Source organism: Macaca nemestrina, chromosome 2, assembly GCF_043159975.1.
Source record: "Macaca nemestrina isolate mMacNem1 chromosome 2, mMacNem.hap1, whole genome shotgun sequence".
In the NCBI taxonomy this organism is placed as follows: Eukaryota; Metazoa; Chordata; class Mammalia; order Primates; family Cercopithecidae; genus Macaca; species Macaca nemestrina.
The window spans coordinates 154,166,176-154,184,078 of record NC_092126.1 but is presented as its reverse complement, the minus strand read 5'-3'; the positions used below and the strand labels follow the sequence as shown (position 1 = coordinate 154,184,078).

Sequence of the window (17,903 nt, the reverse complement as noted above, 5' to 3'; positions counted from 1 at the left end):
AGGGCCAGAGAGAAAAAGGAAAATCAGAAAAGTTTCCCAAAGGGTTAGATGGTATACAAGAACATTCTTTTATTACTTATTTATTTTTGGAGGTAGGGTCTCGCTTTATCACCCAGGTTGGAATATGATAGTGTGATCGCAGGTCACTGTGGCCTCAACCTCTAAGGCTCAAGGGATGCTACTGCCTCAGTCTCCCAAGTAGCTGGGACTACAGGTGTAGTAGCCACCATGCCTGGCTAATTTTTATTTATATTTTGTAGAGATGGGTTCTCAATATATTGCCTAGGCTGGTCTCAAACTCCTGGCCTCAAGCAATCCTCTCACCTCAGCCTCCTAAAATGTTGGGACTATAGGCATAAGCTACTGAACCCAACCTGAGTATTCTTTTCGAACATATTAAGTGTTTGCCATGTACCAGGAACTATGCCAGGTGTTGGGCTATCAAATTGATCAATAACATAGGCCAAACACTATCTAATGACTGTTCAGAGTGGTATAATCTTCTCTAAGTGTGATTTAGAGAGAAGTCTCAATCTGAATCTTAAGTGTCACAAGTGTTGGGAGGATTAAACAAGATCTTGTTTATAAAGTGCTAAATACAATATCTGCCATACAATAGGAAGTCAATAAATTACAGCCACTACTATAATGACAATCTTCCTTTGACTGATGAAAAAACAGTATAAAAATACCAGCATACTAGAGCAATTTAGAGTAATCATCCTAGGGGAATAATCTGATTTGAAAATCCATATCTATTCTGGAGAATACTAAATTCACAAAAGAATGGGATTCTTTATGGGGAAAACTACTTAGAGGTAACATCTCAAGGTCTCTTCCAAGATTCCAGTTTGATTCCAGCAAAGGCACAAAAGCATTTAAGTGACTTAAAAGTAGATCACCAGACTCACTTCAGTGCAAGGTAATCTGACTCCCAATCCCAGAGAAAAACAACATATTTGCCCACCCCTCAAAACACAAGATCCTTAGGTCTATCTTATTCTAGACCAAGACCTCTTGACTCTTCTCAAACTAGACAGATTAGAAGTACAGTATCACAGCCCAATTAGTTCTTGTTTGTGCCCTTTTATTTTATTAATTATACCCTTTGGTTATGCCCAGAGTCAAGAGGTTTCCCTGTTTTAAAATAAAGAACAAAAGCAATCTGTGCAGAGTAACGGATTCCTCAGAAACTAATTAAACAAACAAACAAAAAATGCCAGAATATTTCTCACTTAAATTCCACTGGGAAACATGAGGGTGAAATGCCACTGGCCAATGGGAACCCTTATCTTGCATGCCATGCAATCCAACCCCCAACCAAAATGCCTCCTTCCTACAAGCACACACTACTTTCTATTGATTTCCCTCAGCTTTGGTTGTTGCCTAAACTCTAGTGATCAAGGCTCCAGTGATATCTTCTGGCCAAAGAAAAATTATTTTCCTTGCTTCTCTTTTGTTCTTCTCTAACAGACTGCTAGTTCTTTTATCCAAACCACGTGGGCAGTAGGACTAAAGACCTTCTGCCAGTCATACATGCTTAGCAAGCAAAACGTAAACAAGACATATTCTTCTAAGCTGAAATGTTCTAAATGCAAAATATAGTATTTAGGATTCTAAATATTTGTAATCTATTTAGTAGAGTATATTAACAGACAAGGGTCTGTAATAAAAAACAATTTAGGCACACAGCAATATTTCATTTCAACATTAAGGTCAAAAGAGCATGAAATTAGAAAAGACAGGAATTCTAGTTATTATTTTATCACTATGCAATTTCCCTGTTGCCTTTGTTCCATCACTGATGAAATAAAGGCAATGATACTTTTCCCTTTTCTGCTTTCAGTACAGGTTGAATTTCATAATTCCTATAGTCCAGCATAATTACAAAAAGTATACTATTTTCTCAAGGCAATGTACTCCCTTTAAAGGAAGAAAGAATGGTGATATGGTCTGGCTGTGTGTCCCCACCCCAATCTCATCTTGAATTGTCATGCAAATTGTAATCCCCACGAGGGACCTCATGGAAGGTGATTAGATCATGGTGGGGGGGTGGTATCTCCATGTTGTTCTCGTGATAGTGAGTTCTCACAAAATATGATGGTTTTATACAGGGCTTTCCCCACTTTTGCTCAGCACTTCTCCTTCCTGCCATCATGTAAAGAAGGATGTGTTTACTGCCCCTTCTGCCATGATTTTAAGTTTCCTGAGGCCTCTCAGCCCTGAGGATCTGTGAGTCAATTAAACCTTTATCCTTTATAAATTACCCAGTCTCCCGTGGTTCTTTATAGCAGCATGAGAACAGACTAATGCAGATGGAGTAACCTAACTCCATCCTAACAAGGGTTTTGTTTTGTAGTTTGTTTCTTTTTTGTGGATCTTTTTTTCTTCCCAGAACCTCGCATCAAACAACTGTATCTTGATTTGGCAATTCATTCAGAATTCCATGAATTACAGTAGAGCACAACATTCTCTATCATAATACAGTATACAGAGACTTCCTAGCAGCAGCAAATCAACTAAGAATGGTCATATGCTTTCAGAAATGAATTGGTAGCAGAAATTAAACACTACAATGTAACTTCCAAGGAAAGTTAAATTTTCTTATTAGATTTTACTTCTAGTTAGCACTGTAAAATTAAACTATCTCTTATATTTTAATTTTCTACACAGGCTAAAGCCAAGGTAATTTCTTGAGATCATTTTTTCTAATAACAGCCATATAATAAAACAATCTTCGCATTCTTAACAATCACATTATCTCTTTCTCCAGGTGGCATTCTCATCATCTGTATTTACTATTTCACTAAAAATTCTTTCCAATATGACATCATATTTTAAAGATGTAAGTAAGTATGTGTGCTACATTTATGTGGTAGTTACTCCTTTGATATTATGGGTAAATATCCTCAAGGCAGTAGTTGTATAATTAAAAGTTATTTGAAAAACATACTGAGTCTTTATGCTAAAGATTTACCTCTTTGAATTCTTTTTAGACCTTAGCAGATCAAGAGGCTTCAAGAAAAGGAAATATTATGAAGTCATATCTTTCCAAGTAAACTGCTAATCACGCCAACATCTACATCCTAAACAAAAATGGAACAATGTGTAGTAAAGTGTTACTCTTTTTCAGTACATACACAATAAGGAGGTTTGGTCACTAAATAGTTTCAACAGATCTAAAGACTATTTCTGGCTTCACTACTGCTATATGCTGCAACCTCTTTTTTTTTTTTTTTTTGAGACGGAGTCTTGCTCTGTCGCCCAGGCTGGAGTGCAGTAGCACGATCTCGGCTCACTGCAAACTCCGCCACCTGGTTTCATGCCATTCTCCTGCCTCAGCTTCCCGAGTAGCTGGGACTACAGGCACCTGCCACCATGCCCGGCTAATTTTTTGTATTTTTAGTAGAGACGGGGTTTCACCGTGTTAGGCAGGATGGTCTCGATCTCCTGACCTCGTGATCCGCCCACCTCGACCTCCCAAAGTGTTGGGATTACAGGCGTGAGCCACCGCACCCGGCCAATATTCTGCAATCTTATCAATTACTTCATCTTCCTAGGCAGCAGTACAAGAGACAGATAACACTATTTTTGTCACTTTAATCCTTAGCTGCCATGGCAGCAGAGTTTATTCAATCATATTTCTGATACTGAAAAAACTTTGATTTGACTTTACTGCCTCATCCCATTACAAGCCATTCTGATCCCCTTTTTTCACTGTCAAACTTCTCAAAGAAGCTGCCCATACTAACTCCATTTCCCCATCTTTTTACCTTATCACCCTGTCATCTAAAGCCCATCCTACTAAACTAAAATTATATTTCTCAAATTTCACTACTTTACCATAAACATAATGAGAAAAGCAGTAAACTGAAGGGGTCAGCAGGGAATTTAGGTTCAAGCCCTCAATTCGATAATTACAAGATATGTATATTTAAGCACATCATTTCACATCTTTGCACATCACTTTCCTTACTTGTAAAATGAACGGGTTAGATGACGATCTCCAGGGTCTCTTCCTCTACTGAACCTATAGTTGTATAAATAAATTCAGTCTTCATCTCTAATTTCTCTTTGGCATTTGACACTAAGCATCACCTCTACCCCTCCACCCCTCCACCCCTCTATTATTTGCTCAAAGCCCTTCCATTCATTTTTCGACTATTACCTCTAAGTTAATATCACCATTACCTAACTCTAAATTCTCTACTTCCAAATACAAAATCTTTTTACTTAGCCATTCTACCTTCATCAAAAACATAATAAACCAAACTTGAATTTACACACAATCCAACAAATCACTCTCAGCTTGCCCCAAATCTCCTATTTCCTTAGATTCCTCACTACCCAGAGTCTTGGCTGAGTCTTCCTTCATGTCCTTCCTACATCTTATTTTCCTTAAATTCTATTAATCCTTCCTTCTAAATAACTAGTATCTTCCTCTTTTAAATTTCATCATTCATGGATAGTTTACTCTAAAAGCCTACTAATTGTTCTCTCAAACCTAATCCCTTCACTTTCCATAACATTCAATATTCTCTTGCACTGTCCAGTCTGATAGCCACTAACTACAGGTTGCTAGTTAAATTAAAATTAAAATTAAGCAAAATTAAAAATTTAGTTCCTCCATCACATAAGTTGCATTTCAAGTCACATGAGGCTAGTGACTATTACACAGGCCATCACAGATACAGATACAGTTTCATCCTCACAGAAAGTTCCATTGGATGGCTCTGTAATCTTAGGCAAGACCTCTCACCACACTATTTACACCGTAGGTTTTCTTCTATTAAAGAACATGGGCTGGTTTTCTAACACTTATCTAAACCATTCTAAAATCTTTCTCCTGGCATCCAAACTCTCCAGATCTGGCTCCATCAAACATCTTCATTCATTTTCTTTGCCGACACATACTCTGTTGGTTAAGTTGTTTTCACTGATCATGCAGGGTACTATGCTTTCATTACCACATTAATTCATTCAATAAAAGAACTATGTGGAGACATTTCTAGGTTCTAGGAAAACTGCAGAGAATAAAGCAAACAGTACGGGACAGGTCAAGTTTTAATTCTTTTTTTCCTCTTCTAGCACTGTCTGCCTATCTACCTTTCAAACTTCATCTCCTTCAAGGTTTCTTAGGTTACCTTCCCCCTCTTTGAGCTCTCAGAATGGTTGTATATAGCCTACATTTAGACACAATTAAATACAACTTAGTTTTATCTTCTTTCATCCTTTGTCTTCCCAACTAGAATTTAAGCTACTTAAGGAATCTAGCAAAGAACAGCAAGGGGGCCAGTGTGGCTAGAGTAAAATGAGTAAAGAGAAAGTAGAATATGATATCAAAGAGTTAATGGAGAGACAGACTATGTGGGGCCCTAAATACCATGTAACAGTGAGTGAGAAAGGAAGGCACTGGAGGGTTCTGATCACAGGAATAACGTCATTTGGCTTAAGTTTTATTAGTATCATTTTGGCTAATAAAGTGTGTTAAGCAAGAACGGATGCTGGGAGACTAGCTAGGAGGTTAATAAAATAAAACAGAAGGAAAAAAAAGCTGGTAGTAGAGATGAGCAGTTAAGAAATACCCAAATTTTAGGTATATTTAAAAAGTAGAGTCAAGAGGATTTGCTGATATACTGGGAATAAGAAAGAGATATCACAGATAACTCAAAGATCTCCGAGTTGAAGGATCAAGGTGCCATTAACTGAGATGGGGAAGACCAAGAGAACCAGGGAGGAGAAACGATACCAAAAGCTTAGTTTTGGATACTTTGAGTTTGAAATGTCTGTCAGACATTCTAATGGAGATGTAAAATAGGCAGCTGAGTTCTGCAGATCCAGAGTACAAGGGAATGATGATGCCTGGAAATATACACTTGAGAATTTTCAACATATAGGTGGTATTTAACACCATCAGACTGGATAAAATAACCAAGAAAGCAGTAAATTGAACTGAGCCTAGGCCACAGCAATATTAATTCAAAGGATAGGATGATAATGAGGAACCAGGAAAGGAGACTGAGATTGAGTGACTAGTGATAGTGAGGTGTATAGTATCCTGGAAGGCAAGCAAATAAACGTTTCACCGAGGAAGGAAAGATCAACATGTAAAAGGTTGCTGAAAACTAAGATTACAACTAAGAATTGAAAACTGGATTTAGCAATAAGGAAATACTGAACACCTTGGCAAAAGTATATTTGGGGGAGTAGTATGGGTGAAATGACCAACAACAGTACCAAAGTGATATTAATATATATTTTACAGTCTTCAAAGCTATAGAATTAGAACAGTACTAACAGATAGAACAATCTTTCTCAATGCTTACTCCTCTTTTGACTCTTACAGGGAATTACTTTTACTGGAGTAGAAGGGGTTGGAGGAGTGAGAGAAGGGCATCTCCTGAGAATGTGTGCCATCATCTTTTCTATGACTTTTCAGGTGGTTGCTGAGTACCATTTGATTACCATATGAACTGCGGTATGTTATTTCCTTTTTTGTTTTATTTGGAGATAGACACAGAAAATATTTGGAAGCTAACAGAATCTTCCATTTATCAGCAAAAGCACTATTTCTAACAACTTTAATGGCAGAAGATGAAATATTGTTTAAACACTCAGCAAATTTAGAAACCAGAATGGGGACTTTCATATAGACTGCATCCCTTAAGAAAAGCTATTTTACAGTAGCCTTTTGACTTAATTTGAATAACAGGCAATGTGATTCCCGAAGTCACAAAATATAAATTCAAAACTTTACAAAGCCAAACAGATATATGTTTTTATTGTTACTATAACAGCTGGGTTAGGTATGTCAGACCCAGGGACAGCTCAAGTATTGTGTCACTACTCTCTTCAGACGGATGACATATGATTCCTTTTATACCCTCTTTAGCTAGATTCAGAAAGGTATGAGATTCCTCTTAGTCTCTATATATCTAAATATCTAAATGTACTTGTTCATTGAATAGAGATGGGAAATTTCATTAGGGTATTTCCAAATACTGATGTTTATGCAGGAGTCTAAATGATAAAAATCCACAAAGATACAATTTCCTAAATCTCAAGGTCAAGGAAATATGTAGTTAGAACACAGAAAACTTTCCAATAGTCAGTACAGTTTTAGCATTTACTTTGTGATCATTTTTTTCACATGATATACCCCTTATTAAATGTGGTAGATTATCACCTCCTGATAAAGACCTTCATCTATAAAATAGGGAGATCTATTTTCCAACAAGCACCAAAATAGAAAAAAAAACAAAAGGACTGAAAGTTGCCTTCAGGGCCTGTTTTAAGTATTTGATAGTTGCAAAATGTGGTCTGGAATATTACTTTATACTTATGAATTTTAAATACCATTCCAAGCATATTCACATCGTTTCATTTGCTTCTATGAGGCAGTAGGGTAAATAACCATTATGCCATTGTGAAATTCAGGAACTAAAGCACAGAGAAATTAAGTGGTTTGTCTAAAGTTAGAATAGAAGAACTCTTCTACTTTGAAATCTTTTCATCACACCAAAAAGATGAAGTTAGAAATGTGGATACATGTTATTCAAGAAGTAAGCTGATAATTTATTGCCATTTCTGATATTCAGACTTGTCTGATAGCTCGGGAAGAAGATAATATTGGCAGAGACTGCAATATTTGCATATCTTTCTGAAGATTCAACAAATATTTGGTATCTTCAATGTGTCAAGCCTTATCAAACATGGTATCACTCTGCAGTAGAATGAAAACTGGATTAGACGTAGCCTGGGGTGAAGACGGAGTGGTAGTATGGGAAGAGATGGGAAAAAGAAGAAAAGGAGACAAGCAAAGTTTTGATTATTCCTTATACTCAAATTCATTCATGAAACAATTTTTTTTTTCAGCACCTACCAAGTACCAGACATTATTCTATGTTCCTGGATATAGAAGTGAATTAAAACAGAAAAAAGTCCTTGTCATAAGGTTCATATTGGGGTAAGGTACAGGCAAAAAAAAGTAATAAAAATATATAGTATGTCAGATAATGATAAATACATGGTGGGGGGTGGGGAGAAGAGTGTGTGGAGGGAGTGGTTTCACTATTTCATAATAAAAAAGGACAGTCAACTAGTCATGGTGGTTCACACTTATAATCCCAGCACTTTGGGAGGATGAGGTAGAAATTTGAGGCCATGAGTTTGAGATCATCCTGGGCAACACAGTGAGATCCTGTCTCTACAAGAAATTTAAAAATTACCCAGGCACGGTGGTGCATGCCTGTAGTACCAACACCTAGGAGGCTGAGGGAGATTACCTGAGCCTTTAGTGATCCCCTTCAGCCTAGGAGTTTGAGGCTGCAGTAAGCTCTGATCACGCCACTGCACTCCAGCCTGGGTGACAAAGTGAGACCCTCATCTCTTTTAAAAAAAACTAAACAGTCAGTGTAAGCCTCCAGAAAAGGTGACATTTCAGCTGAGACCTCAAGAAAGTGGGAAAGTAATCCAATGCAAATATTTGGAGGAAAAGTTTTCCAGGTACAGGAGAGAACAAGTTGATAACTGTATTTAGATAACACCCAACCACTGGGGCTTCAAGATCAACAAGGATGTTCATGCAAAGGACCTGCAGCAGAGCTGTAGTATGTCTGAAATACAGCAAGAAATTGGATGTAGCTAGAGTAGTGTGAGTGAAAAACAGTAATAAACGAAGTAAATGTTCGTCTTTATACATAACTCATGATCCCCAATTACCATGTTCCAAGTTTTCTCCAAGTTAGAATATACATAGAATGTATATTGTATGCTTTAAAATTTATTGAAGTCCCAATGGTTGGGCGTTATCTAAATACAGTGATCAATAGCATTTCATAAGGCTCAAACTCAAATAATCATTCACCACTAGATACTGAATAGACTGGGTCAGATTCCAGTGGTACCCAAAGAGAATCTGCTAATTGAGATCAGCCTTTGTGTCTAGTTTCCTAAGTCTCAATACATACACACACACACAATGGAGTAGTTATACTCAGGTGTTGTTTATACCGTGTAGATCTATGATCTTCAAATAATTAGAAGACAGTAAAAGAATGTTAGACAAGTTTATTAAGGTTTTCCAGCTACAGTTCCATATATTAATTGATAATATTAAGCAACCTACATATATTACTTAGAAGAGAGTTTCCTAGATTTACCCCTCTATTCCCTCCACAGAAGACATTTAGTTTACCAACCCCATTACCTTAAATATCCCAGATAAAATGTAAATTTACTCTTAGAAGATTAGATTTCGAAAGGATGTTGATGTTAGAACTACCCCCTTTTTTTTTTTTTTTTTTTTTTTTAAAGACAGAGTCTTGCTTTGTCACCCAGGATGGAGTACAGTGGTGCGATGTTGGCTTACTGCAATGTTCACCTTCTAGGTTCAAGCGAATCTCATGCCACAACCCAAACAGCTGGGATTACATTACAGGTGTGTGCCAGCATGCCTGGCTAATTTTTATATTTTTAGTAGAGATAGGGTTTTGCCAGGTTGGCCAGCCTGGTCTCGAATTCCTGGCCTCAAGTGATTTACCTGCCTCGGCCTCCCAAAGTGCTGGGATTACAAGTGTGAGCCGCCGTACCCGGCCATGTCAGAACTCCTTAAAAAGAACAGATACTAAACATGGTATGTTTAGTATCTTGAAACAAAATCTTATCTAGTGATGTTGCTCCCTTCCTGCAATATTTTCCTCCTGTCCTTCATCTGTTTTCAGTGATTTGCATATGAAGGAATTCCTCCAGGAGTATGCACCAGACTGGTGAGGGGCTTTTCAAAACCCCTCCCAAATGATCACTACTTTGAGCCTAAGTCATATTCTTGAGATATGCTGGGGGTGACAGGGGAAGGAGTCTTGGGAACCACTGATCCAAATCCTCTAGGTCCAGCTGAAATCCTATTTCCTCTATTGGACTTTTCAAGTCCACCTCAGGTTCAAAGGAAGAGCTCCTTCCCTCTTCTAAATATATATCTATTCACCATTAATTTCACAAAAATTAATAGCTCATGTTGGCATTTTAACTGTCTTATCTCCCCAGTTACGATGAACTTTCCCATAAGAGTTGTAACAGCATACTTTGTCTAAGAAAAGGTACTCGAGTTCCAATATATCATAAAATGAAGATAAATCCATTTTGTATGAGGTAAATTTCCATTTCAAGGAATGTCTGTTTTCACAAAATTTCGTATTTTCTCCTAATAGTATGAGGTAGAAGAAATCTACAACTTCTCAAGTAAGTGTATGATTAACTCGGTAAGTTTTCTTGCTATTCTCAAATTGGAATTATCCAGACCTGGCTAGAAACTAAAAGTCTAAGCCCATTCATTAAAGTCATGAAATTATTTACTTTTGCCAAGAACAGCTATATAAAATTAGATTCCTCCTGGTATAAAATTGGGTGTTTTCTTACATATTTGCTATCAAAAGTCATTTTTCTTGGGAATATACTCTGGTAGCACATAAGAAATCACCATATGTTTTATATCACAAAAGGATCCTAGATAATGCTTTTCACATGAGGAGAAACCTTCAGAGAGGTGAAATGACTTACCAAAGTCACATAGCTATGATTTACTTAATTTCAATGACGAAAACCTTTGGAATAAATTTTATTAAGTGAAAAGGAAAGCTACGAAATTTTTTTTTTAATACATGCCACCTTTGGGTTTAAGATGGATTCTTCTCACTCTAAATTTCCAGTAAAGAAGGGCAAAGTGATTTATTTCTTACAACCTAGATGATGGAACAGACTGAAATTTAAGAAAGATTTTCTGTGCTACCGCAAGGGAAGTTGCATGTCCATTATTTTCTTCTTATTAAACATATTTTTCAGTAGGATTTTGTTACAATTCCTTGTATATAATGAATGCAGAGGCTAAGTCCTAACTAACCTCCGGGTATCCAAGATAACAAATTCTTCTCCTCATAGTCTAATGTAAGCCAAAATGATAAAAAAAAAAAAAAAAAAAAAAGAATATTTCACATTATTATTACAAGCAATTTGGCATAACGAGTAAAATGTGTTCCTGCCTTTATCAATGATTCCCAAAATATACTTTCAGAATAGTATGCTTAATTTATCCAAAAGAGATTCATTTAAACAAGTTTTTTAAGTGTTAATGATTCTATACTACAAACTTATGTGTTACTTACAAAGTTTATCTTCAACCTATGATTAACACAGATGGTTAGGAGAAAGTTCCAACCCAGGAGATTACTTTCAACTACTAAACTTTAAGAAAACTATTGGCAATGGTTTTCATTGAAGAATAACAAGTCTGAAATTTACTTCCACATTATGAACTTGTAACACATTTGAACTAGGGCTACTATTTAAGGAAATGAATGCACCTGGTAAAGACTTTTAAAAAGCAAGTCTCCCTCCCATCCACCTATGTCTCCAACTCCTCCTCACAAAGGCAGTCACTGTTACCTATATACACACAAAAGGAAGGGGAAAAGTATATGTGCATATATTCTAAAGTAATTTTAAAGAACAGTCACATTTCTTTTTAAAATAATACTCAAATCAAACCAACGGATAGCTGTGTACTTAAAAAATAAAAAACTAGCACACTTCCAAGGAGACTTAACTATCTCCTCTGGGTAGCATATTTTGCTCTCTCAGGTCTACACGGTTAACAATTTATTACTGTTGCTATTTTTTAAATTTAAACTGGCATCACTATCATGAAAGCATTTCAGAATTATACATATTTCTAAATTAGTTTCTCTATTTTTAGCCTATTATTTCCCAAAGTATTTGAATAAGGAGGTCATTCTCTATTCCTTATCCATTCCCACTACGTCAACAATACACAACATTGATCTTACTGGGGTCTTATTTCATGTAACAGAAGAACACCATCAATCTTCCTATTCTGGCTTTGTAAAATACCAAAATGTTTGATCTCCTATAATGTTGGACATTTGAGTATTCAAGTTCTAGAAAGCAGATAGACATATGCATAGTAGCAATTACAATGCTACCTGATTTAAGCCTCCTAAAAGTGGGTTAATGATTAACAAGGAGATACTACATTTAACTGTTGGTAAAATAGAAATGCAAAATATTACATTTCCAAGTATGAAGTTTGTCAATGTCTAGAGTAACTTAGAGAAAATTAACTACATAAAAAGCATAAGAAGGAGAGGTATGTCCTTCCATTATTTGAAAACATGCGTCCAGTAGTGACTCTTACCTATGCATCCGGGACTGTTAATTACATATAATACTATACTACTTCACCGTACCCACCTAGTGCTTATCATTAAGAGGGTTCAACATACCTTTTAAAAACGGTGGTAAAATATACATAAAATTTACCATTTTAGTCATCAAAATACTTTTAAACAACCCTAATTAACCTACTCAAGATGGAAATAAAAGATCCCTATTTACTTTTAAAAAGATATTCACAGAAAGATTAAGTCAGTCATGTATCATAGACTATAAACCCAAAAGAAATCAGGTAGAAATTCAAAGAAAACTACTTCTGAAAAAAACAACAGGTTTTATTAAAAATTCAAATTCTAACCAACATTTCTCCACTTCTTTTTTTTTTTGAGATGGAGTCTCGCTCTGTCGCCCAGGCTGGAGTGCAGTGGAGCGATCTTGGCTCACTGCAAGATCTGCCTCCCGGGTTCAGGCCATTCTCCTGCCTCAGCCTCCTGAGTAGCTGGGACTACAGGCGCCTGCAACCACGCCCAGCTAATTTTTTGTATTTTTAGTAGAGACGGGGTTTCACCGTGTTAAGACAGGATGGTCTCGATCTCCTCACCTCGTGATCCGCCCGCCTCGGCCTCCCAAAATGCTGGGATTACTGGCGTGAGTCACCGCACCCGGCTCTCCACTTCTTAATTTTCTTTTATTGATAACAAACTGATACCAAGTGACAGGACACTATGAGATGTGGAAATGGCAAGGGTAGCATTTTTAGACTAAAATATTTCCAACTGCTTCATAAGTCTGGATTAAATAATTTCAATAAAATCAACAGAACTGGGAAAAGAGGCCACAAACCTATTTCTCAGCTATTAATCTCTTCACAGGCCAACCCGAGACATACTGGTAGGATTTTTACCTTCATGTTTTTTCACCATATGAAAAATGTAAAGACAGCAAAAGAAAGCTCTCAAATAGAACAGGAAGAAAATAAGGTATGATTGAAAAAGAATCATCACTGATTTACTGTTATTTCAATGATCTTTAATATAGAAAGTGGGTGCTGTGAGGCTACCTCTATCCTAAAGTAAGTCTTGCAAGAAAACGTGAAAATAAACGTGAACTCTAAACTGAGCTAACTATTCAGATCCATATCTGGACAATTAAAGTTCGAGTTATTATCTTAGAACAATCTGTATGGCATTTATCTTTCATGTTAGAAAGTTCAGAAAATAAATGTTCATGTTTGCTTCATATGCACAAACACTGGGATAAATAAGAAACTGGTTACCTACAGAGATAGGGGTATGAACTACACGAAATGACACAGCCAGAAGCTGAGATTTCAGTTATGTAATTTAAAATTTTGAACTGTGAAAATACCATTCAAAAGTAAAATAAAAGGGTATAATATTTTACTGAAATAATATTTACAATTTTTCTCAAAGCTCTCCTACCCTTTATCATACTTTAGAAAAAACTGATTTTCTGCTACCCATAAAAGATTTTGGGAAATAGATTCCTCTGATCAGAGTGCAGGCCAGAGTAATTTAAGAAGGACTTTCTAAAGAATGTCTAACTCACTGTATTTCATCCTTAAACATTATTATAGAAACTCAAGAGTAAATTTTTCTCCTTAATAGAAGTTCTTTAAAAGGCAGTGCAAAGTTTCACAACTGCATGCAGGTAAGTTTCAACTTACATCTAATTACTCCATATTTAATATGGCTTTATTAAATCAATGATCTTATTCAAATCACTACTTCTCTGGCCAAAGAAAACAAATTTAATTATGGGAAATATTTTATCAAGTTTGACTGCTAAGTTCAAACTCTATACTTCAGCTCTATAGAGAAAGGGCTGCTCTAAGGAAGTTACCCAAGTTACACAAGTTTATTTATTGTTTTCTATCATAGATAAACATAGAGAAACATCAGAGACCATGATAGTGAGAATGAATGACACGCCAGAAATTTTTTTTTTTTTTTGAGACAGAGTCTCGCTCTGTCGCCCAGGCTGGAGTGCAGTGGCGCAATCTTGGCTCACTGCAAGCTTTGCCTCCCAGGTTCACGCCATTCTCCTGCCTCAGCCCCCCACGTAGCTGGGACTACAGGCGCCTGCCACCACGCCCGGCTAATTTTTTCTATTTTTAGTAGAGCCGGGGTTTCACCATATTAGCCAGGATGGTCTCGATCTCCTGACCTCGTGATCCACCTGCCTCGGCCACCCAAAGTGCAGGGATTACAGGCGTCAGCCACCGCGCTGGGCCAGACACGCCAGAAATTTAGGGAGGCAGTTGGTGTGGGGAAACAGAATGGGTTTGCTTGTTAGACCCACGTTTGACTCTACTTCCTGTTGATCTTGTCCAAATGACTTAACTTCTCTGAAACTCAGTTTCTTTTAATGATAAAAAACAAGCTGATACTATCTAACTCAAGAATCATTTAAAAGAATTAAATGAAATATCCACATTGACAGGTTCTAGACTATTTTGGATGGCTCACGCAGGAGACATGGGGCAGGAAGAAAAAGGTTTCCTTAATGAGTATTTTTGAAGTCACATGAAAGGTAACTACAAAGGCAGAAAATGATCTAAAATGGCAAGGAAAATTGAGAACTTTTCTGTGAGTCACCTAACTGAGATCCAGTCAAAGAGAATAGGTGAGCATCTTTCTTAAAATGGAATGCTTTTTACTTCACCTAAATCTTAATTTACTTCCTTTTTTCTTAACTCAGATGTTAACATCTATCAGCCTACAACAATCAGTTGAATATTCTAAGGAAAATATCCAGTGTAAGTAAGCATGACTATCAACCTTAACATAAAAAGCATCTAAAGTGGATATCAGGCTTAAAATTACTGCAAACATTTCTATCTTCTTTCAGACATTTTCCAAGACAAATTAAAGAAATTTAAAGATGGTCACATCAGTATTTCCTTTTGTTAAAATAGGAAATTGTTTTTAAAACTCAGATCTTAAGACTATTCTTCTGGAAAATTACATATTGGCAAAAATACTTGTTACTAAAGTCAGAAATATCTGAAATTGCTGCTGTTCAACTGTGTGTGTGTGTGTGTGTGTGTGTGTGTGTGTATATATATATATAAAAACAATTTCATTTTGAGTGTTCAATGTGTGCCAGAAATACCATAAACTGGGGTATGGCAGGTCCCCGGCTCTCAGGTAACCTATGAATTTAGCTGAAAAGACAAATACAGAGGCATGATGCATTTGCTGAATTTGTTTCTCTTTTTTTTTTTTTTTTTAAAGACAGAGTCTCGCTCTGTTGCCCAGGCTGGAGTGCAGTGGCACGATCTCAGCTCACTGCAGCCTCTGCCTCCCAGGTTCAAGTGATTCTCCTGCATCGGCCTCCCAAGTAGCTGGGACCACAGGCATACACCACCATGCCCGGTTTATTTTTGCATTTTTAGTAGAGATGAGGTTTCACCATGTTGGCTACACTGATCCATTTGCTGAGTTTGTTTGTTTTTAAATTCACTAACATAACTATTCAGTTTCTCCTTCATATTTAAGTGCCTTCCAGACTGAAATAATTAAAGATATTTTTTCAGTTCATTACTCTGATAGAAAAACAAATTTGATAGACAACAAATTTCTTTACATTTGGTCTAGATCATCCATTACAGGATCCATAAATCACATTAAAATGAGCAATAAATAAAAGTGAGCAATAAAATAAAAAGGAATGAAAAAAAAAGGCTACATCTTTGAGTGTTTTTATGTAATGTACCTAAAGAAAGGATGCATCCCATTCCTTCAAAAGTGTACTTTTTGAAAATCAGTCATATACATAGTATAGAGTGAACAGGGTAAAGTTTGAAAAATAATTGGAAGAGACGTATTGGCAGCAAAATACCCATAATACAGTTAATTCTAATTAGAAAATTATCACCTGGCTCTCAACTATCAGACACTCTTGTGCAGGAATGTCACTGCCCTGATAATCTACCCATCTGCTTTTTAAATGTACTATATATATGAAAATACAAGCACTGGAGGACATTGAAAGAGCAACAAAAATGATTCTTTTTATTGTGTAAGAGAAATGTGGAGGCCTTCAAACACACACACACACACACACACACACACCATGGAGCAGGGAGGAAGGGAGCAAGTTAAATATATTTTAATACTCCTAAAAATCCCATTAGGCTGAGAGGTCCCAAGAAAAGCTATGCATATTTGACACAGGGATGGAAGCAAGTACTTTGCTCATTTCTGCATCAGTGCACACACTCTACACTAGGGTCACCTGTGAGGGAAGTAAAGGTTTTCCCTTAAGATCACAACACATTTCAGGATTTAACAATTCTGATTAACAGCCAAGGCAGTGAAGAATGCCTACTGATTTACTATTTGTTTAAGCTTCTGTATTCAGGGAATGAACTGTGACACAACTGAGTCACCAACTGCTACATTTTTTAAATGGAGCTTTTAAAGACCACAATGGGTTTTTAAATAAAGCTCAACTCTTACCACACCTCTTTCCACATTAGTTTCTGCACTAAACTCAATGACTGGGTCAAGGAGGGCTGGCTACAGGCAGAGTGGATTTCATAATTCACCATCCCCTCTTAAATGAGTGCTTCACCTTTTTACTATTTTACGATATTCTCAGGTTAAAAAAAACTTTTCCCCACAAGCTGCACACATGGAACCTGCTTTTCAGTCAGAACTCTGTAAAAACTGCTTTGTGAGCCTCTCTGTAACTGCTTTTCATATACTTCATTAAGTATTCAAGTTTCTCAACACAACCACTCATTTTAACATTTTAATGCAAGTCTTGCTCGTTGAACTATTCTGTGGTAGTTTTTCTCAGTTTAATAGTGAAATGTATGAAAGCACTGATTCCACAGAGAAGGCTTTCTCCTCTTGGTCTACAAGCTGCTAGATTAATTGCTAATTAAATACACACTTTCAACCCACAATTATCTCTTTCACACACACCCTTCTGGAAATTCTATCTCAGGAGCAAACTACGACTTTGCCCAAATTCAGATGACAGCTGCAGTTTTAGGGGAACACAATCTGGGGCTGCCAGTGCAGTCAGCCTTCAAGCTTTGTGCCTGTCAGATAAAAGAACAAAAGGCAGCGCTTCCTCTCCCAGCCCCTCCTTAGCGCTGGAGGACGGCAGGCTTGACAGAACAGTTCCAGAGAAAAAGGAACCATGCTGAAGCAAGTGAGAGTTTCCCCTCCACAAACATACAAAACTACCAACCCACCTTTGATAGCTGCCTCCTGAGGCTAAAGCGCTGAACCATGATCACCCAGAGGATCTTCAGACAAAGAAATCCACGAAGGGTTTTTTAAATAACAGCTTCTTGGGAAAGTCGGTGGCAGAACATTTTGAAGACTGCCAGAGAAGTGCAAAGAATTTCCCTGGGAGTCTTAGCAAACTTGGAAAGCCTTCATTGTTCTATCAAGAGATACTGCAAAACCTACGTGGGAGAGGGCAGGGCGGGTGGGGCAATAATCCTGAAGCTGCTGCGCCCAGTGCCAAGCTCTTCCAGCACTTCCTGTGAGTCAGCTGTGAGGGGTCCAGACACAAGGACCACCCCTTCCCTTTCCACCAGACCAGTAGGCGAGGATGCCGCTGTGGTGTTACCTGAAACTCCAGGGGAGAGACCTGGTGTTCCGGTCCCTGTGGGAGGAAGAGTGGTACACTGGGGTCAGACAGCATCTGCTCCAAGTAGGAGATGGGCAACTGCA

At 37.2% G+C, this 17,903-nt stretch overlaps 1 protein-coding gene across 12 annotated transcripts in view; it reads right to left on the bottom strand.

Annotated features, from left to right (window-relative positions):
- LOC105477766 (transmembrane and coiled-coil domain family 1) overlaps nt 1–17,903 on the bottom strand; it is a 256,327-nt gene that overhangs the window by 133,726 nt on the left and 104,698 nt on the right. For 3 of the 12 annotated variants that reach the window (XM_071092263.1, XM_071092264.1, XM_071092261.1), the window contains one exon: nt 17,800–17,835. The exons of the other annotated variants lie outside the window; for them this stretch is intronic. In XM_071092263.1, coding sequence (XP_070948364.1) covers nt 17,800–17,835 — 36 coding nt within the window. The remainder of the gene's footprint in view (nt 1–17,799; nt 17,836–17,903) is intronic. 12 annotated transcript variants of the gene reach the window in all.